This window comes from Rhipicephalus microplus, chromosome 2, assembly GCF_043290135.1.
Source record: "Rhipicephalus microplus isolate Deutch F79 chromosome 2, USDA_Rmic, whole genome shotgun sequence".
NCBI lineage: Eukaryota > Metazoa > Arthropoda > Arachnida > Ixodida > Ixodidae > Rhipicephalus > Rhipicephalus microplus.
The window spans coordinates 95,509,331-95,531,565 of record NC_134701.1 but is presented as its reverse complement, the minus strand read 5'-3'; the positions used below and the strand labels follow the sequence as shown (position 1 = coordinate 95,531,565).

Here is a 22,235-nt window from a genome sequence, read left to right as displayed (position 1 = left end):
TGTAATGTACGCGTGGGAGATATGCGCACGCTGGCGCATCTCGACCAGATGGGTTTCGAGTTCGGGGGGCTTTTTTCCTTTCCTGGGTTTTTATATACAGGGTGTCTCACATAACTTAGGCCAAGAGTTTGAAAGTGAAAGGCATTTAGGAGGCGAATTAAACTAAACGTATACTACTCGCACTATCCTGTAGGTACTAAATAATTATTAGTTCTTAATTACCAATTTTTTTAAATTATGAGCTGGAAACCTGAATTATGATCACTCAGATGTAGAGAACTTGCAGAAAACACCGACTAAATTGTTTTCTGTACAATACGTCTCGCGCTGTTATTTTTTCCACGTTGTAAAGAAACCCCGCGAAACGTGAAAAAAAGCCGTCTGACGGGCCGTGAGTGCACTGCCATAGTGGTGCTATAGGCTTTTTTTATAACGCTGAAAAAATAACAGTGCTAGACTATGATACAGGAAACAACTTTGTCGGTGGTTTCGGAAAGCGCTCAAAATCTAAGTGTTCATATTTTGTGTTTTCAGCCCATAATAAAAAAGGTAAATAAAAGTTATTATTACTTAGTATGGGGATGAATAGAACTAGCCTGAGTACTTACAGGGAAGTGCGAGTAGTACGCGTTTATTTCAATTTGCCTCCGAGGTGTCTCATTTTCAAATTCTAGGCTCAAGTTGTGTGGGACACCCTGTATATAGACACGTATACATATACGGCGCATGATGGCAGCGACGGCTGCGACGGCAAAAAACTAGCAGAGATTCTTCATATAGTTACTATCGCAATAAAAGAAAATGCACATTAAATAATTGTTTCATGGCGAGAAAGCCGTGCGATTAGTGTGAAGCCTATTGTTTTGACTTCTGTAATAAGAACACTGATTATAGCTGCATGAAGTTCAATGAATGTTGTCTATTCGCTCCGCCTCGGTGAAACAGTGGTTACTGTGCTTGGCTGCTGACCCGCAGGTCGCGGGTTCGATCTCAGCCGTGGAGGTCGTATTTCTATGGAGGCAAAATGGTTGATGTGCGTGTACTGTGCGATGTAAGTGCACGTTAACGAACTTCGTGTTGGTCCAAATTTACGTTAAGGCGTGTCTCGTTATCATACCGTTTTTTAATGACAAAAACCCCCAGCTTTATTGTTATCATTACTATTATTGTTGTCCATGTACTCTTGCGACTATAATAAAATGAAGCTTTCGCTGCTATGCACGCGTACTTCAGTGAAACTCACTGAAACGTAATCAATGTTGCGATGACCACGGAGGCAGCATCACCTTTTCACCCCCACGGCATCGATGATGCAGCCTTTGTCTGTGGCTGTTCCGCATCGGGACGCGCTGACTTACTCAGCTTTCTGTCTATATTCTAGCACTGCCAATAACACGCATAAATCACGTGATGCCCACGCTGCGTTCGTGGCACTGCTCACCTGTGGTGCCGAGTGAAGTCGCAGTGTGGCCTGCGTGATGATGCCGAGCGTGCCTTCGGAGCCAACAAACAGGTTGGTCAGGTTGTAGCCCGCCGATGTCTTGCGCGTGCGCCGCCCCTTGCCCGCCGTGTAAATCACCGTGCCGTCTGGGAGAACAACCTGGTGGAGGACCAGACGCGAGTGCTTAAGCTGAGAACAAGCTTAAGTACGGGGCTGAGTACTGCACCTTGCCTCATGATAGACTTCTCGTGCATAAAAGCATAACGAAATTTGTTCGAAGACATTCAGGAAAAGCTGTATTCACACGATTAAACAAATCGCGATTCAAGCCTGCGGATTGCGTCACCATACGCCAGCCGTCTCGTCGTTCCCACTTCGGGGCGCGCATTCGTGAAACGGTGGAGGCCCAAATCGCAGTGGAGAGTCTCGAAAGGCATTGCCGAAATTTTCGGCGATGCCTTTCGTGAATTCTCCCCAGTTGTGTGAATGCTCGATGCGGAGAGATATGAATCTCAACATATGTCCCGTGAACGACTTGTTCGCGGCCACATCCGTCGTGCGAATACAGCTATATGAAAACCACGGGGGCCGAGAGTGCTGCTTTTGTAAAAGCTAACGACTCCTTCCGTGTAAAATTGAAGCATTAGATGGGTATTAACGTGTGCTTGGTGCAAAGATTCTTTTTTTTTTTGCTGCAAGAAATGCGCTCCACCAGGCTACTTCATTTATTGTAGGTTTGCATCTGATTACGAGCCACGGTTGACTCCACAAGCATGGGAAAACTTACATTATTGTTTAGCAGGAATAGCCATATGAAGCACAGCGGAAGCGGATTCCCCATTTTGTGGGAAACAACACAGCATTCTTACAGCCGTATGCAGCCGTGACCTTTTCGGTATAACTGTGGGCAAACGCGAAAGTCACATGCGTGTACATGCCTCATTCACAGTTGTAACTAGGTAGAATTTCACACGAAGTAAAGTTTATCGTTCGCACAATTTTAATACTTATTGGCGAAATTTTCCGCGGTGGTCATACGGTGCACATTCGATCGCCGTCGAGCTACACATGGGTGAAAATTATGAATGATGGGCCCAGTTTCACAGCTTCTGCGAACGACTAAATCATGGTGAAAGAATGTGATACCGACTGGACTGGATAGCGATATTGAATGCACTGCGCGCCAGCCAGCCGCATTATTTTGCGCCCTCGAATGAGCATGCTGCGAAGTGTTGCGTACCGTGGTCTAAACGACAATTTCATATTTCAATAGAATTATCAGTGGCCAGTCTGTTTTTTACAGCTTCATTCATATATGAATGAAGCAGTGTATAATGAAAGAGCTCATAAGCTGTATGACATTTCATGGCAGCTGTTATAATATAGATGAGTCTTCTAAGCTGACCGCATTTCGACTGTAAGTCAAAACAACATTTAGAAGTGACAGTGCCATATTGGCCCATTCTACTGATGTAATCTATAAGCAAGGAACCCCGTGAGCTGAAGTCGTGGACGGCAGGGGCGTAGGCAGAAATATTTTTCAGAGGGGGCACCACCTTGATTAGAATTGGGGACCGGGCCGGCAGATGTGGTCGACCGTTATTTGCTGAGCCACGGAGGAATCACCGTGATCGCAACCAAGTGGTGGAGCATCGGACGCGTTCTTCGAAAGTTGAAGGTTCCGCTCCTGCCGGTGGCAAGTTGTCATTTCGTCCATTTCTTCTTTTTCTCATTTACAGTAAAATTACCTCTGATAGCGTCCTCTATGCTTTCCCTGGCATTATTGTTTGGTAATTCTCATTACCATAGCGGAATAAAGTTTTTATTGATCTTAAGGTTAGTTCTAGACATTTATATGAGTTGTTTCTTGCTCAGGCACGTTCTCAATGTAGTGTTAACGCATTCGCGTACAAAGACGCAATTCTTCGTCGTATACTGTTACGACATGCGAGAATAAGGATGAGTCTATGCCGCTGTTGGGCATGCGAGAAAGTCGATAGCGCCCAGATCATGCGCAATCTGACTGGCCAGTGCAAGTGTGAAACTAACGTTGCGTATGTGACAGCGGCAAAATGCTTGCGGTAGTGCATAATACTTGCATAAATGTGCATATAAATTGATCATCATCCGGCTACTCATGAATTCACTGTACATATGTTGTGTGCAATTCTGGCTTAAAACAGAATTCAAATACGTTGATGGTTGTTTATGCTGTCACGCGTATTATGACAGTGAAGAAGATTCTAGCAGAATTTCAAACTAGAAACTTCTTTGTTTAGGCGAACTTGCGCCAAAATACGACATTTCAAAGTACACGTAATTTACGCTATACTTTAATAGCGGCGGAAACAGTAGCACTTTGTCCAGTAATGGCATCGATGGTAAGGCGCGTCAGCGTTTACAGAGGTTGCGTCGAAGATTCGAGCCTCATGATTGGTGGACGCACTGTTTACAGAACACCAAGTGTTCTCGTCGTGCTCTCATTTTTATAAGAGCAATGTAACACAATCGAGAATGCTTGACTTGCCGGCGAGGTGTGCATAAGACAGTGGTCACGCGTGCAACGGGCAGGTTACGTGTAAATAGCAAAGAAAGCGCGTGCCATGACTTTCTTCTTACGCTGTGTGCTTCAAATAAATATCGAGGTTCCAATGCAACAACGACTGGCGTGCGTGTTCTCCAGTACAGACAGACACACACGCACGAAGAGATTTTATAATAATATTAGCGTCACTTGAAACGCACAAACTCAGACTATGTGACGAAGCAAGCCTATTCAAGGCTTGAGCAAGCCTATAAGCAAGCCCAAGCGTGCACGCACCTCCAAGTTGAGGACATTCTCGCGCATCGTGCCGTAGCGCACGGCGTTGGTGCCCGACGCACTGGTGGAACACATGCCGCCCAGCGAGGCGTCGGCGCCCGGGTCGACGGGAAACCACAAGCCGGTGTCGCGAATCTGCTGGTTAAGGTTGCGCCACGTCAGGCCCGGCTCGACGACCACGTCGAAGTCACTGGCGTTAAGCTCGACCATCTTGTCCATCTGGGAGACGTCAATGCAGACGCCACCCTTCGCGGCGTTCACGCCGCCTTCGAGGCCGGAGCCGCTGCCGAATGCCGTCAGTGGAATCCCCTTCTTATAGCACAGCTTCGCCGTCTGACTCACCTGCCCAAAAAGAGGATAATAGGCACATACGAAGAAACTTCAAAGCGCAACTCAACAAAGACGAACAGACACTGTCACGCACAAAGAAAAGAAGAGAGATTCACTCATGAGCGAAAGTTCGAAATGCATTGTGAAAGACCTTAAACAGAAACTACATTTACGCTGCCCTAATATGCACATTTATGCTGTATTTTGTTGATTGAAATTTATTTGATTGGCTATGCACAGAACAGTTGGGGGGGTGGGGTGAGGTGGATTATTGAATATCGAAGGTTCATTTCATTTCCTAGAAGGCTGGCATATATATATATATATATATATATATATATATATATATATATATATATATATATATATATATATATATATATATATATATATATATATATATATATGATGATGAACAGGTGACGTGGCCTGGCTCATACGCCATGTTTATTCTGTTCTGCACTTCTTCCTTCTCGATCTCTACTAACCATCACTTGATACGTCACACGATTCCCCCTCCCCCCGAAAGAAGGCATGGATTACGCACAACAAAAAGTAAACAAGGAGATGTTGAGAAGTCACAAATGTCAAAATGCACAATTGGTTTCATGGCCCTGTGGTGTTCCGTAAACTCGCAAAACTTCAGAAAAGAGTGCAGCAGCCCGGTAAATGGGGGAGTTCTGGTGGGCGAGGTTGGCTGTGGCGTTCTGGAGAAGGTAACCGCGTCTTGCAAAACTGCACTGACCATGACGTGACTTGAGCACCTGCGAGGAACGAACAAGGTTGGAAGTCCTTGGAGCATTTTAAGGTCGAATGTCGTTGGCGCAGAATCCTCTGTCGTACGCGCTGTATTCTGTGTCGCGGCTGAAACAGAATTAGTGCTTGCAGCCTGCGTGTACAAGAACTGAAGTTCAAGGAATTATGTCTATGTTCGTGCATTGTACAAATTATAGCGTTCAGTTTCTTTTGTAGTTTATGTGGCGTTGGCTCCGTTGTCGTGAACTAATGGGATGGTATCTGAATCTTTGCGTGTTAGAACCGGTAACTTCTTGTCTTGTTCAGTGTTTCCTGAGGTTTCATAGCTGTAATCTTAGGCGCAGTCTTGATATTTTGTGCCAAATGCGTTTCTGGCACCGATTCCTTACGCAGAGATGCCTGACGTCTTGAATTTGTTTTAAGAGGCTGACTTTGCGTCGTCGTCCTTGTCGGTGTATCCGTTGGAGTGTCTACGGTTCTTGGACTTGCTTTTGCTGGCGTTGCTGATGTTGCTGTGGAACGCATTGCGGTGAGATCCCTTCTTGAACATCGCGCTCGTTTTCTTCACAACTTGATGTGGGGCCCAGTCGGCAGCTGGTAGTTTGTGGGCTGTTGTCATGCACTTCGGGCAATGAAGATAATGCTTCAGAATCGGTAGAAAGTTCTTCAGAAGCTTCTTCTACCCTGTTCACTATAAGAGGCTCTTGTGCATTGCAGCGTGCGACGTTCGATGCGTCGTAGCCTTCAGTTTTTCTTCCACGGTCGAGTGTGTATGAACTGGATGGCGATGCATGAACCCGTGTGGAAGAAGCATGGCTCGACAGGGTATTTTCCCGATGCGCCAGGTCATCTACCATAAATACGGCGTCCTTATAAGGCAAATGGTGAGCGTTAGGAGCGCTTGAAGAACCGCGTGATGAAAACCCAGGTGGTGGACCACGTATGCCAGACAAAGAGTGAACGGCATCAGGTGGTTGGGCAACGTCTCGGGTCATATGCTGAAGCGATGACTTCGCAAATGCCGACTTTCGTGCAGAAGGGAGGCGCGCTCGATGGCTGTGTTTTTCCCAAAATACGCGTTGTCGTCTGCCACTGAACTCGTGTGCCACTTCGTCTTTTGTCAGAGGTCGAATCTTGTTGTGCGTTCGAATGGTTGAAGACTGCCTGTAAAATTGACGACTGAGTGCAGTTGTCTGTGGATGGTGGGTTACGAGCAAGTCTTCGTCGTAGTCGTCATCGTATTTTTTAAACCAAACGATCATTGCTTGTTTTATCTTTTGCCAAGACTCATCGTTGTCGAATATGTGGGTGAGGTAAAATTTAAATGCCTCACCAGTGACGTAGTCACTGAAGTTCGTAACCATTTCCAGTTCCGACCAAGATGCAGCGGTAGCGTGGAACTCGAACAGGTCGAATCAGTCCTGTACAGGTCCACCATCCCCTGCTCCGGCGTACTTGGGGATGGGAAGGTCGGTCGATGATTCTGTCATGGTGCTGGTCGCTGTGTGCGGCTAGATGATGATTCTGTAGTCGATGTATGGTCAGGGCGTCTTGTGTAGAACTGCGTCGATGATGAGACACTGATGAAGTGGCTGGGAGGTCTTCATCCTGTCGACTTGTGTGACGCTACAATGAACAGGTGACGTGGCCTGGCTCATACGCCATGTTTATTCTGTTCTGCACTTCTTCCTTCTCGACCTCTACTAACCATCACTTGATACGCATATATATATATATATATATATATATATATATATATATATATATATATATATATATATATATATATATATATATATATATATATATATATATATATATATATATATATATATGCGTATCAGATCAGGTGCGTTCCAAAACTTGCATGTTCAGTTCACAGCAAAGTGGTTTTTGATACACTTCAATTCTTATCCACTTATGTCACCCTTGCTATATCCAGTTAAACATGCTAGTAATATCTCCTATACATCCTTAGTTTCGTTGTGTGCTGATTTCCTAAGCAGAAACACCGTAAGCGCACACCGCTGCTGACTGGTACACGAAGTCCATGGTCAACGTGGTGGAGGGCTTTATACACGAAGGCGCCCTTTGAGCACTTGGTGGATGAGGCGCATGGTGCAGCTTACCAATAACTATATCGTTCAACGAATCAGTAGAAATGCTTAAATAATTGCAATATTCTTAGTATTAGTGCAGCATAGAAACTTAGCGCTGGGTTTAACTCTTTTTCAACAGTCCATTCATACGAACAAATACGCGTTTTCGCTAAAATGTAATATGATGGAGAAATGCAAATTGGCAACAATTAGTAGCTTAAAATGCAAGAATAAAGGAAGCAGAAGGTTTGCGCAGTTTGTCTGCTGTGGTGCTGCTCGGGCATCTGAAATTTAAATATACAAAAGGGAGGTCGTAGCACAGAGCTTGCCTACATTATTCATGTTATCTGAGCTCCACATATATACATCTGTGCATATCCTGAAGAGACGACGAATGACGCTTGTTGAAGCTTAATAGTGCAACGTAATATGAAGGAAAAGTGCCCTAGAAACCTTCGTTAGCGCTGAAGGTTGCTCTAAGAAAATGGCCTGCTGCAATATACTGTGACCTGCTTATAAGGGCAAGTAGAAGTACGCCTTGCCACCTATGAAACGTATGAAAGAATTGCGATGCTGTATGCCAGAGTGCGTGACGGCAAAGTTGTGTCGCACTAAATATGAGACACTTTTTCTTCGTACTATAAAATGAGCTTTCTGGTAAACAACCATACTATGTGCAAAGTGATGCTATCTCTGAAAATCCAGCTATATAAACACGTTGGACAAGTGGTAGCTCTGCGAGAAAAGTACTCTCGGACATCAAAAAGAGCCAACTCAGACAGGAACATTTCAAATCCACAATACTGATGTGTGAACAGATTGATTGATTGATTGATTTATTGGTATGTGGAGTTTAACGTCCCAAAGCCACCATATGATTATGAGAGACGCCGTAGTGTAGGGCTCTGGAAATTTCGACCAACTGGGGTTCTTTAACGTGCACCCAAATTTGAGTACACGGGCATATACAACATTTCCGCCTTCATTGTGTGAACAGACACGTGGAACGTAAGAAGGACCAGAGACAGGCACATCCTGGTTAGCTATCAAGTGGCTTCTGTCTTTCGTGCACCGCACTTCTGATTAACAACCAAGTATAGCGCTTATCTCAGCTACCTGTGTTGTGTAGCTTCGTGTGAAGAACGATCAGTTCTGATGCCTGAAGGTATACTTGCCTGGAGTAAATAATATCACCCAAGCTCTCCGTACAAATGGTTTACCAGCGAAAGCTGAAACGTGCGGCACTAGTGCAACCCGACGCTGCACTGAAGCCTTTCACGATTGTTAGTTACAAGTTGATGATATGCGAGGTTTAACGTCCCAAAACCACCATATGATTATGAGAGACGCCGTAGTGGAGGGCTCCGGGAATTTCGACCACCTGGGGTTCTTTAACATGCACCCAAATCTGAGCACACGGGCCTACACCATTTCCGCCTCCATCGGAAATGCAGCCGCCGCAGCCGGGATTCGATCCCGCGACCTGCGGGTCAGCAGCCGAGTACCTTAGCCACTAGACCACCACGGCTGGGTGTTAGTTACAAGTTCGTGCTTCTTAACAAGGTTAGACATACGCTTGGCTTGGGTTCACGGTGTTTATTTCACATGCCGCACATTGTGCCTCACATGATCACAGTCATGGAAGAGTCTAATGAACGCCTAAATGTGTTATTCACAGTGGTTGTTCTCGAACCACAGACGGTCACAAACGCCACCGCCGAAGCCAAAGTGCCGCTGGAGAAACTTCTACTGAAAGTGGGTGCTCGCCCCGGTGAACGCACTCCCGCAATCATTACATTAATTGACACTGTTGTGCCCACAACGCCGCTTGTTCGACACGTGTTGTTGCAAGCGTTTGACATCGCGAGCTAACTCGGTGGCGTGGTTTGCAGGATCCGCCTGCGTCCAGCGCTTGCATTCCCGTTCGCGATTTAGCACGGATTCAAAAGCGGCCAGATCATTGGTAAGCAATTGCCGCCAGCTGGCATTCGGCCTACCGGGCCCTATTTTGTGCCCGGACTTTGCCATTTGCCCGGCGAGTGCGAGCTCTCACGTTTACACTGTTAGCGTTCTTCGAGAGTTGTTCGTGGCTCACGCATGTGTAAGCTCCCAGAACGAAGTGATGCGCGCCTGCTCGGCTGCGACGGGATAGACAACGTCACTCACAACGCAGCCAATGGTACGTGCGCTTGGTTACAACGCTGAAAACGAAGTAGTTTATGGTACAGGCAATGGAGACTGCTCGTAGCACCGATGCCAAACGGTTTTTAGTTTCTCCTATCCACATACAGCTTCCGCTGTAAAACAAAAAAGGACGAGCGAATGCCCAGGAAAATTTAACAAAAGCTTCCAGGTACGCCAAATGAAAGGTACTTGATCATGCTTGTTTAAGTGGTAAGACGGTAAGTCGGGCCAGTTGGTTAGGATCCATCGTCAACTTTCTTACAGCGCAACACCAGAAAAAATACAGGACAGTGAAGGAGTAGAACAGAAAGAAAAAACGGCGCTGACTCACAACTGTTGTTTATTGGAAAAAACGGGGTGAAAAAATATATAGGTCCCGGCAGCCTACACCACAACATGCGGAGAATACGAGGTGCACCGAGGTAGTGTTATCACACTCATGGCAATAAACAAGCTTGGCCTAAATAACTTAATTCTTTTTCATGCAGTGTGACGGATGGTTCACTAACGCACTTGCTACCCCTAATCTTTATATGATATGCCTCAGCGATTTCTCTAGTTAGCTGGTTAGGATGCATGAAGATGATGGTGGTTCTCTCAAAAATGGGACGACAGCCGCATGACCTGCAATGTTCCGGCAGATGAAGTCGCGCGATCCCTTGAAGAGATAACTCATGCTCCCTTAAACGAACATTCACACATCGTTTCGTTTGTCCCACGTATTCCCTGAAGGTGATTTCGTCTGTGTGTGAGTCTATGGTTCGGAGCGTTAAGCTCGTGAAACACAGAGGAGCTCAAGAAAATTCTGATGGAAAAAGAAAAAGAGCAGTTTTTCCTTATGTACACAAATTGGCGCATGGGTTGAAAAACGTAGGCTCAAGGTATGGTGTCGACGTTCTTTTTTCCGCCAAACATAAGGTAGGTCGCATTTGCCCGATGGTTGATAATGCGCTGAGGAACAAACAGGCCAAAGGGAGATGCGCTGTGAATCATAAAAACAAGTACATCGCATGCGTAAAGAAAGCTGTGTATTTAACTCCATTATCGTGTGGCAGGGAGTACGTGGGACAAACGAAACGATGTGTGAATGTTCGTTTAAGGGAGCATGAGTTATCTCTTCAAGAGATCACGCGACTTCATCTGCCGTAACATTGCAGGTCATGCGGTTGTCGTCCCATTTTTGAGAGAACCACCATCATCTTCAAGCATCCTAACCAGCTAACTAGAGAAATCGCTGAGGCATATCATATAAAGATTAAGGGTAGCAAGTGCGTTAGTGAACCATCCGTCACACTGCATGAAAAAGAATTAAGTTATTTAGGCCAAGCTTGTTTATTGCCATGAGTGTGATAACGCTACCTCGGTGCACCTCGTATTCTGCGCATGTTGTGGTGTAGGCTGCCGGGACCTATATATTTTTTCACCGCGTTTTTTCCAATAAACAACAGTTGTGAGTCAGCGCCGTCTTTTCTTTCTGTTCTACTCCTTCGCTGTCCTGTATTTTTTCTGGTGTTGCGCTGTAAGAAAGTTCACGATGGATCTTGTTTAAGTGTCTGGGCTCTATCAAATAAAAGCGGATCGTCATCTACTTGTCAACAAGTTTGAAAACGAAAATCGCATGTGGCCCACCTGGCTGGTGTCCTTGGCGAAGACGACGACGTCCGGGGGTGCCGGCGTGTGTGGCCCTTCGTCGCGGCTGTGCTGCTCCTTGATGGCTTCGGTGGTGCTCACATTCTTGGGTCCAAAGATGGTCTCGAACTCTTTAATTACGTCTTGCGAAAGCCACCGACGGCCAGACACTGCTGGGCCGGGACTTGTCCCGGTAGCCCGCCGCAGTGCCCCCCGGCAGAGCGAGCACCATGGCACCCGCGACACCAGCATGGCGGCTGTATGGTGAGCACTGCTGTTACTCGAATTGCACCCGCACTTTACAAATAAATAAGTGAGTGAATGAAACCATTCATATTTCACATCGGAATGCACCGAGGGCGGTGCTATAGAAAGAGAGGGGATATTATAAGAACGGGAAAAAGTGACTACTGCAGATGTGAGTTGGGTTAGTCGTATACCAGCGCTGTGTCCTGTCCGTCTTCCTAACATTATGTGTTGTCCTTATTTTTTGCGCCTAGTAGTTACGCCGATTAAATAGAGGGTGCTTTTCTTTTAATAATGGTTCTGTGTCAGTGAAAAAAAGGGAGTCCCAATATAGCCATCGAAAGACCAAACTGGTCTTTTGCACCTCTTGCCCGCCGTTGTAGTTGCGTGGTTATGCTGTAGTTTAGTGATGACAGCAAAATAGAGAACGAAATCGCTCCCATACTGAGCGTTACCGGTGCGTTGAAGTAATCTCGAAAGCCAAATTGTAATAATTTTCCTACGTTATACGCTGTGCTTCGTAGTAAAATGGCAGTTCTGAAACTAGCGAATCTAATTTGCAGGCGTTAGGTGTAGAGGATGCTAGCGTAAACGAACGGGCTCCTTGGCGCTTAAGGTACTGCCCTGTTATAAAGGAAGGTGCAAGTTGAATACCATTGCAGCGACCGCATTTAGGTAGGGGAGGGGGGAGATGCAGGAGCACCCGTGCACTTATGTTTAGCACCGCGGGTGATTCAAGATAAGCCGCAGACCGTCAGCGCGACTTGTCTGACGTGATACCGCATATCTTCGGCATTTAAATTACAGAGTTTTATTTCGAAACATAAAATTCAACACGACTTTCAGAAATAAAACACAATAAAACACCCAGAAGAGTTCAGTGCTGGAGTACACTTGCGTAAGCTAAACACCATGTTTCACTAAAACACAAAGGCAGCGTAACTGTTTTTAGCGTGAAGAAAGCGCACTACACAGATACTGAATAATTAAAAGATCTTCTGGAAGAGAAAACAAAATGACCACGCGAGAAACGAAAATACGCGGAATGTACAACATCTGCTGAATAAACGGGATATCGTAACCAACCGGTATGGGGATATACGTTACCGGAACAACTTTAATATAGTCACAAGAAATAAACTATACACATTTGAGCTATGACGACTATACTCCAGTAAGAGCAATAGAATTTTAGGAATACCCATTTTTATTGTAAGAATTACGATTGATATGTAGAGTTTTACGGCTACAAAACCACCACATGGTTAGGAGAGACGCCGTATAGTGGAGTGCTCCGGAAAATGATTCTGGAGTTATTTAACGTGCACTAACTTCGCTCAGTACGTGGGTGTATGGCATTGCGTTTCTGTCGAAATGCGCCAGCCGTGGCCGTAATAAAACCGGCGAGCTTCTGGTCAGCAGCTGAGCACCATAACAACTACGCCACTGCGGCGGATACAGGAATGTTTGAAGAGAGTTTCCATTTGTCATTCGCGATTTCAAATAGAGTGAACGGCATCCAACGAAAGAATAGCTACAAACATAGCACATTCCGTTTTCGTACGACAAATGACGACGGCGCCGCCTTTACGTTGCCCCGACACGAACGCGACACGGACAAAGCTACCGTTGACAGCGTCGCTTGTACGAAAGAAACAAACAAACGAAATAAAGAGCCAGAAAAACAGGGCTACGTGCTATAAAACACTGCGGCACACAGTCTATGACCATGCAAATTTTATCGCCACTTACATATCTTTCAAAACAATGCCGTCCACGAAGCGATGTCTTCAGCGCAGACGAATAGAGCTTAAAGCATTGCAACGAACAGATTGAAGCTTGATGTAAAGACACTTTCCCGAAAAAAAAAGAAAATATGCCGGTTTATCTGCATAGGGGCAGGCAAATGATAATGCCTCTTAAACACGTGGCGTCTCGGGTTGCGTCCTTCCGGGTGATCTGCGATAGCGCGTCGTCCCTTGCAGATAAGAATGGGTAATTGTTCACAGGGATCGCCTGTTCTCGCCACGCATGCGATTCGAGCATGAAAGGGGTATCCAACCGACTGTTACATTGAGGAAGTATGTTAGCATAGCGAAATTTATCTGAAGTGGTTATTAAAATTGTATCATTAAGAAAGTTTCAAAACTGCAAAGGAGACCGTATGGAAAAATCAGATTGAAAGTTTGTTTTCCCAAACAAATTGCGCTTCGAGCTCAATTTTAAAAAATAAACCAACAAGCCCGATAATCATATATACTGAAGCAAAATAATTTGTCAAGGTTTCATACAAAAGTTCTGACGTAAACAATTATTAAGGCGTAGCACTGCAACGCATCAACCAGCAGGCTTCAAAGCCGAAAGCATGCTTGGGAGGAGTAAATTTTTAATCAAACAGACGTTCAAAGCTTGGATAGCTATGCTGAAACACGCATAACAAGTGAACACTCTGCCGCAAGGAATAGTACTGAAGGTTGGGCTTTTTAATAAGGCAGCATGTTTCCTTAACAGACATTTTGTGGAAGTAAAGCTCCCAGATAATGTGAGAAGTAACACATAATATACGAATGTATGACCCATTCGTCAGTGAGGCATCGATGTATCTTACGGACAAAGAGTTCGCCCGTCTAGAGGTGATACGCTGTGTAGGTGTTTATACTCAACTTTACCGCTTCAGCGTACTGTATATAGGTCTCTTTTGATTGTTTTTTATGGCTTTCATTTTCATGTGCTCTTCAAATCAAACATGTCAGTCACAACTCAGTGCTGATCTTTGTCCCTTCCGTCTTCCTTGTTTTCGCGCTGTACCCATTGGTTGATTGATTGATATGTGGGGTTTAACGTCCAAAAACCACCATATGATTATGAGAGACGCCGTAGTGTATGGATTCGGATATTTCGACCACCTGGGGTTCTTTAACGTGCACCCAAATCTGAGAAATCGGGCCTACAACACTTCTGCCTCCATCGGAATTGCAGCCGCTGCAGTCGGGATTCGATCCCGCGACCTGCGGGTCAGCAGCCGAGTATACCTTAGCCACTAGCCCACCGCGGCGGAGCGCGCTGTACCCAGATATGTTGGAATGAAATGTTTTGATTTGTTTCGTTGCTGGTCTTGTTCCCCCGAAGAAGCTCCCTTTAGTTACACAACAGTTTTTATTTGCGCAGAAAGATTTGAAATTGAAATTACAACGCACTATTTACCTTTTAAATTAACTGATATACGAATTCTTTGAACAGGCTTAGCGCGTTGAGTCAATGGAGCGGGCATGATCTCAGAAGCAGCACGTCACCAAGTGGTGATACGCTCTGTACGCGCGACCGCTGTTCTGATAAATCCAACACCTCTCAACGCTCGCCTGCGAGGCTGGCAGTTTAAGATATACAAGCTTGCCGCTTCAGTCAAGCGTCCTAAAATTTCAACTAGTGCTTGAACTGGTATAGCGAACTGGTATCTTCAACACTCGTGGACTTCAACTAGTGCCTATTTTGCAATTCCTGCCCGAGATAGGCGTTCACACCGCCCCCAAATGTATGCGCTAAACATCATGCAGCTTCAGCCGAGTGTTCTTCCGGATTGACAGCTTCTTTTTCGCAGCAAAAACCTTTAAGATATATTTTGGCTTCACTCCCGAATGATATGATAGATAACATTGCAGCTACATGTTCATCTGGTCAAAATCACAGTTCCCTTAGTTTTAGGGCTTCGTTTAGTTACGACCCAGGTGGCAACACAGATCGTTTTGACTGTTAGTGCATGAGTCTTCTCCTATGCGCTTTCTAACAATAGTATGATAATAAGACTTGTATCCAGAAAGAGAGAGAGAGAAAAAACATCTATTACGTGGCCAATGAGTGAATGTGGGAGGGTTTCATATTCCAAGAACCCTCTGGCCTGGACCGCCTGCCAGGCCGGCGTGATGAGTCTTGAAATGCTCAAAATTGACAGCTCAATTGAAGTATGCCCGCCAAGAGTATGGAATACTTCAAAAATGAAACTGCAGCAAAAAAGTTGCGTAACGACGGGAAACTGAGATTACCAAACGCAAATGTGTACATAAAAGCTCGCTTTAACTACAGGAACAGGAAAAAAAGCATCCTCAAGCGCTGAATAGTAATATATCGGCAATACGAAGAAACCCCAAAGCAACAAAATCCCTTACTTCACCTGCTGTGGTCGTTTAGCGGCGTAAGTATGGCATGCAAAAGCAAGAAGGCGCACTTTCAAATCCCGGCATCAACGGCCGCCATGAAGGCCAAATGCAAGGAAACCACGAGTGGTAAAAATTAGGATACCGCTATGGTCTGGTTGGACACTGGTATGACGCAAATAGGTTATATTGGTAATTATAGCGGGAAAACAAAGTAAAAAAAAGCAAAAGACAAACGCAGAAAAGCGGCCTTCGCCATGTATGTTCTTTCATTGCCCCGTCTATATAAGCAGTGATTTAGCGATGTTTCATAAGGTCAAAAAGCAGTCGCGGCATGCTTCAACGAAACTGTAGCTTTGTTCCTGAAAACTTCAAATTTTCAAAAGCTGCTTTAATCGACGGTACACTGCCACATTTAGGTACTAGTAAAGATTGAAAGATTAAGGCGCCACTCAAGGCTAAACTCACTCCGTTATGCCGTCTCTCCTGACGCACTTGGGAGCGCACACGTGATAAAAAAGACAGAGCGTTCGTCAGGAGTATTCCCACACACGCAGCAGCCTCAGCAGTGCATCTCCTACAGACAGGCACAGAGGGCAAAGCCAATGCGATTTCTCCGCTTTTTTACTTGTCTTTTGTGCGAAATAAAGTCTGGGCACGTTCCAGCTCTGATGACGTCACCTTTACGGCAGAGCCACACGCTGCTCGCCGACTCCGCAGCATACATACACGGCATATGCAAGCAAAGATTACGTCATCGCATAACGCCGTCACTTGTGTCGGATCATGTAGCGAAACGTCGGCATCATGTAACGTCGGCATCATGTAGCGAAAGTGACACCTCAATCCCGCCTGAGGCTGCATTTAGACACCAGAGGAAGCGGAAGCCGTAACCCGTTCATCGAGCAGTTGCCGCCGCCTTCGTAACTTAAACAACTGAAGCGCAAGAAAGGTAACAAACGGTCTAAGAAAACAACGAGGACCAGCGCTTCTCTTCGTGGTTTTCTTAGTCCGTTGTTACCTTTATTGCACTTCAGCTGTTAAGACATGGAATACCAACTAGGCCGCTCCCACACCTTGCCTTCGTACTGTTGCCATTTCAAGTTTCAGATTAGAAGCAGCTTAGGGTCGAGCTCTATCTAGTGTGAGGCGTGACAACCCTTACTGCGCATGCGCGCTCTCTCCTTCTCTCTTGCCTCGCAACGCCGACGCAGGGAGCGTGTGCTAACCTATATACGCTTTTGGTACTCGCGCCGCTCACCAAGTGCCTTCCAGAAACGGCTGTTCCCTGTGCGCTCAATTGTGTACGAAGACAACATCGCTCTTTATGTTCGTGGACCAACTCGTAAGTGCTCAGTGGTGTGCCCCTGCATGCAGGAGGGCCTATCGTGTGTGGCCAGCTTCGTTAGAAGCATTGGCCTCACGATCTCGGCACCGAAAGGCCCTCGTCGTTCACCCTCGTGCTTAGGCCCGACGACGTCTTCCCTACCTTCAGCTTGATGATAAGCCAATATTTTGGTGCTGCGACGTCCACTACCTCGGCCTCACAATTTCCGGTGGTGCGAAACGTACGCCAGATGATGCGTCGCGTAGAAGTGGCTGTGCGCCGTCTGTTCGCACGTGGCAATGGCTGCCCCGATGCCTTCGCCTGCACTATATGCGAGGCGATGGCTCTATCTACCGTGCACTGCGCACTGCCGATCTGTAAACTCCAAGCACCAAAGTGGCGACACATAGACCTAGACCACCGCCGCGCCATCCGCATGTGTCACGGAATGTCTCTTATCTCTCGTGTGGCCGAGACACTCGCGTAAGCTCGCGCGTGCCTGCGTCGCTCACGGTGGACATGCGCGCACTGTGCCACTTGGAGCGTCTCCACCGGGCAATATAAGCTGGCCCCCTTCTTGCGTGGTTACATGCTGTGCCGAATTCCAGTGTCGGCCAACTCCTGGAGGTCTATGACGGCGTCGTGGCCGACGATCCTGCGCGCCTTTCGCGCTGACTGCCTCCTCACCGGCGAGCACCCCTTAGAGTGAATCTGCACTTGCCGGGAGTCCGATCGAAGCGCCACACACCACTCAGTGCCACGACGCAGGAGGCGGCGGTGCGATTGTACGGGCATGGCTGCTGGATGAAACAGCGGACGGTACGGCCTGCCGCGTCGAAAGGCTTTCTATGGGAGAGCGCGTGTCAGCCGTGAGGTCAGTTGCGGCCGCTGCAGCGCGACGGAGTGAGGACAGGAGAGACGGGGAAACGAATGGCGGCGGCTCTTTCGGGGCAGCAGCGGCAGAAAACTAGCTGGCGGTTGTGACAACAGTGACCCACTCTGTTGTTCTAACCAGTGTTTATTATTTTTTAAATCTCGGTCATCGCAGTGGTGACATATCGAATATTTAGTAGACTACGAGGCACTATCTATAGTTAAAAAAGCCAATTTGTTTGAAAAAGCCACTTTTCTTACTCCTCAAGTCCTCGCATCATGATCCAGCATACGACGCGCAAATCAACATTTCTCTCTACCGATAAATATTGTTGTGGACATGGTGGGTTTGTTTAAATCAGCGGTGAGTATTCGAGAAATAAAGAATGAGTGGTAAGTGTTGGAAAAATAAAACGGGGGATGGCCGGAAGCCGCTGATCAGTGATCTCTCGCGCGATTCTTTGTGTATTACCTCTCTCGAGCTCTTTGAAGGCTGCGTGGCTACAAGATTGAAAGCTAAAGCTTTGTCAACGATTTGCAATCACAGACGAAGGGAAATAGTCAGGTAGCAAGGGCACATTAGTAGCTTGGTCAGCGAAAATGTCAATTATGTTATATTAAGCCTATCATTAGGAAGGCAGTTAAAGGAATACTGACGCCATGTTCACGCATCGCAAAAGTGACATTGTTCGTGCTCTTGGCATGCAGTGCACACGCTGTCCACTCACCGTATAGAGGAGACCCGTGTACCCGTGTAAGGTATTTTACTTTCACACCAATGATCTGAACGCCTTGATTTGGTAAGTAGGTTTCATAGATATTATTACGACAAGTCAACAAATTTCGCAGGTTTTGTGAAATCTGCACCCTTCGCACGGTGGGAATCATTTTCAGAGTCACTCGTTGTTTACGTGCGCGGAAATGAAAGCAGACGACAAAGCTACCACTATTACGCACAGATGTTCGATCGCGTAGACGGTGGGTGAGCAGCCACCGACACTTGTTATCTGAAGAAAGGGGGCGGGGGTTGCGCTTTGCGTTACGTACATTTATTCAGATGGACCTTTCACTCAATGTCTAACACGTTAGCTTATGCTATACGCGTGCTCTTGGACGATAATGGCGATCAAGGAACCCTGATGTTGCATTAAAAGAACTGTCACCTTCCCACCCATCTCTGGAGAGCTGGGGCCTAACGACAGGTCGTTGTCAGAACACGCCATCGTTTCATCCTGATTTGTGCGTCTATTACGAAAATATTTCCAGCTCCAGCAGACGGGAACGTAAGAGGGACGGCACCATCGTAGATAATTTTGGTGTCTCATTTACGTCTTGGTCGCGTGGCGCTGATTATGTTGTGAATTTCTGTTTACGATAACGCCCCGAAAAATGCCTATGTGGAACTTTTTCTCTTTCGAACTCGACCAGCGATAAAAATGGGGAATGAGGAGGTAGGGTGCACGAACCTGTTGATTCCGGAAGGCTTATTTTTAGTCTTCGGAACACGAACTAAAAAAAAGAAAATCTGTATATTTACCAATTTAAAAAAAAGGAAATCTGTATATTTCCAAATAACGACACGCCTGCGAGGAACGCGCCGCAGTGCAACAACGAAAGCACGGAAGAGGGGCATTTCTAGATATTTTTCTAACCTCTCTTAGATAAAGTACTAAGCGTTTTCTTGCATGGCGTGCACTACGGCATAAATCATAATTTTTGTGAAATAGAGAAGCACCTACAACGCCATTATTATTTATTCTCCAGAGAAGCGTGGTGTACCCGCTGCACACATGTAAGGCATAAGTGCACTATGTTGACGCTGTGGTGGATGACGATGAGAAATGATGGCTCTGCCTTTTGTACTGGGTTGAAAACATTCAACGATCCACTGGTTACAAAATTCGCATTTTTTGAGGCCTGGTTGTTATTTTACTTTTTGAAAACGCTGTACTACGCATGCTTGTACGTGGCTGCATCCCCAAAATGAAGCGTGCATACGGTGTGTTTTCAGAACAGCAACAGTGTGGCTCTGCCGTAGCACACTCGACTGCCACGTAAACGGCACGGGCTGAATTCGCGTAGAGTGCTGAATACTTTATATTTTTTTTCCTTCGTGCAATAGTGGTTACGGACACCGGTGGCAAAAGCGGACTACCACTGCGCAAAAAAGAAAAAGAAAAATGGCTGTTGGAATTTCGTGGCCACTTTCGCTATAGAACAGAAGCCTCAGGTGTTAATCCTGATCCGGAAATAAATATCAATATTATGCATGTAGAGCATGTTTCAGTTAATATATATAAAGTGGAAAACGCTGTTCTGGATGTGAAAACAGAGCGAAAAAGAGACACGGACAAAAGAAGAGACAACAGAGGTGCTAGACTCGCAACTAACATTCATTGAAAAGCACAGACACGTATATATATCTCGGCGGCTGCCTATCCGATGGAGGCTAAAATGTTGTAGGCCCGTGTGCTCAGATTTCGGTGCACGTTAAAGAACTCCAGGTTGTCAAAATTTCCGAAGCCCTCCACTACGGCATCTCTCGTAATATTATGGCGGTTTTGGGACGTTAAAATCTACATATCAATCATATCTAATGAAGCACATATATCAAGCAGCCAACACACACACACACACACAAATAAACAAACAAACAAACAACTGCTTAACGCCGTTGATAACACTGTCGTATTAGACGTGCTCTTCAGTTCAGCGTTAACCAAGACATTTGAAAAAAAAAATGCCAGTGCTCTGAAACAGGTCACAAGGAAATTAACACATGTAAACTTTGCCCGTTTCGGACGTTCAACAAAAAAACTCTTTGCTGCACGGGGTAGAATGCCACGTTGCTACCAGCGGCAATGTTTTATTGCTATAATTTCCGCAGATATACTTACATTGAAAGTGTTGTCCGTGTTTTTTATACATCAGGAAATGGAGATAGATGCTGACTTCGGGCTCAAGCTTCTGTACGAAAATGTTATCTTGTACGGCAATTATCACACATGTGAATGTTTTCTTTGAAGCTTAACAAGAATAAAATAATCTGGCGAAGGCATACGTCTACAGTGGTAAGTACAAAGTTAAAAAAGAAGTGCTGTTGCGCTAGCCAGACATGACACACGTGTGATGAGGGTCTGTTAGTTGTAACGTTTTCTTTTGTGTGTGTCGGGTGGCTCTGGGTAAATTGCGTAGCTTCAACCCAGCCGTTCAAATGCCTTTGAATGGCAGCGCCCTTTAGAACAAAATGAAAACGCCACTATATATAATAAATCAAATATTAAGCCAGCATTTTTATTTCAAGCTAGAGCGCATATATATTACTTAAGAAACTTTGGAATTTCAATAAACTCGATGCTAAAAATTTCTGCAACGCGAAATTACATCAGGATCAATGTAACTTTTTAATGTGGTCAATGCGGCGAGAGAGAAGGAGAGGGAAGTGAATTTCAAGGAATTTCTCTGTCGGATACCCCATATATAAAATTGGGAAAGGAAGTACAATAACTTACTGACAATTAGTGAGAAACGTCCCAGCCGTACTTCTTGCTTTTCTCCGCGGCAATTCAACAACATTTCCATTTCTTCGTTCCCTACTTCAAGAGTTCTGACAGTGCAGAAATATCATGTAAGGTTGCACCACCACTTTTTTGCTATCTATAAAAGAAACCTATGAATATTTCAACTTGCTTCGGTTGCTTCATTTATACTAATGTGATCAGGAAGAAAATCCGTGGCGCTGCGATGAGTGTAAGAACTCATAATGCGATGGGACCACAGAGCTGGTTTAGTATATATTGTTTGTCTTTTTACGTAATACTGTAGGTATACATGTTGTATAGTATAGCGTAGTGCACTGTACCAGGGCATATTCTTTAGCGCGAACGATGACCCAGGGCGAGAGATGACGCGAAGACAGAGCGTCATGTCCTGACGTGTGTTACAAACGAGCGTCGTTATTTTGTTTATTTTGCATGATTTTCCTTCTTTAACCCTCAGGATATGCAGTACCAACTAGTACACTACTACATTTTGTTGCGTGTATTTTTACGCAGGTATGATACGGAGGATATATCAGAGAAGATGGAGTTCGTTAATGGCCAATTACATAGAAGGAACGTGTAGACAACAAACTTCGTTGTCCTTTTCAGCGTCGATTAAGACAACATGTTGCTATGTAATGGGATCTCAGCAGCAGCGGCCGCGTCCTCGATGGAGGCGAACATGCTTTAGGCCCGTGTATGTAGATTTAGTTGCACGTTAGATAACTCCAGGTGGTCGAAATTGTCAGAGCCATACGCTCTACGGTGCCTCTCGCAATCATGTCGTGGTTTTGAGACGTGACACACAACAATTCCGGTTATTAATATTAGGAACT

At 45.6% G+C, this 22,235-nt stretch overlaps 1 protein-coding gene across 3 annotated transcripts in view; it reads right to left on the bottom strand.

Moving 5' to 3' along the window:
• LOC119182086 (putative D-lactate dehydrogenase, mitochondrial) overlaps positions 1 to 22,235 on the bottom strand; it is a 51,114-nt gene that overhangs the window by 8,267 nt on the left and 20,612 nt on the right. Inside the window, exons 1-4 of one of the 3 annotated variants that reach the window (XM_075886680.1) lie at positions 16,126 to 16,229; positions 11,261 to 11,517; positions 4,263 to 4,604; positions 1,442 to 1,600 (exon numbers count right to left, since the gene is read on the bottom strand). In XM_075886680.1, coding sequence (XP_075742795.1) covers positions 1,442 to 1,600; positions 4,263 to 4,604; positions 11,261 to 11,512 — 753 coding nt within the window. In that variant the 5' untranslated portion in view covers positions 11,513 to 11,517; positions 16,126 to 16,229. Of the gene's footprint in view, positions 1 to 1,441; positions 1,601 to 4,262; positions 4,605 to 11,260; positions 11,518 to 13,258; positions 13,387 to 16,125; positions 16,230 to 22,235 lie in introns of those variants that run through there. The other 2 variants (XM_037433214.2, XM_075886679.1) reach the window with 2 other exon arrangements.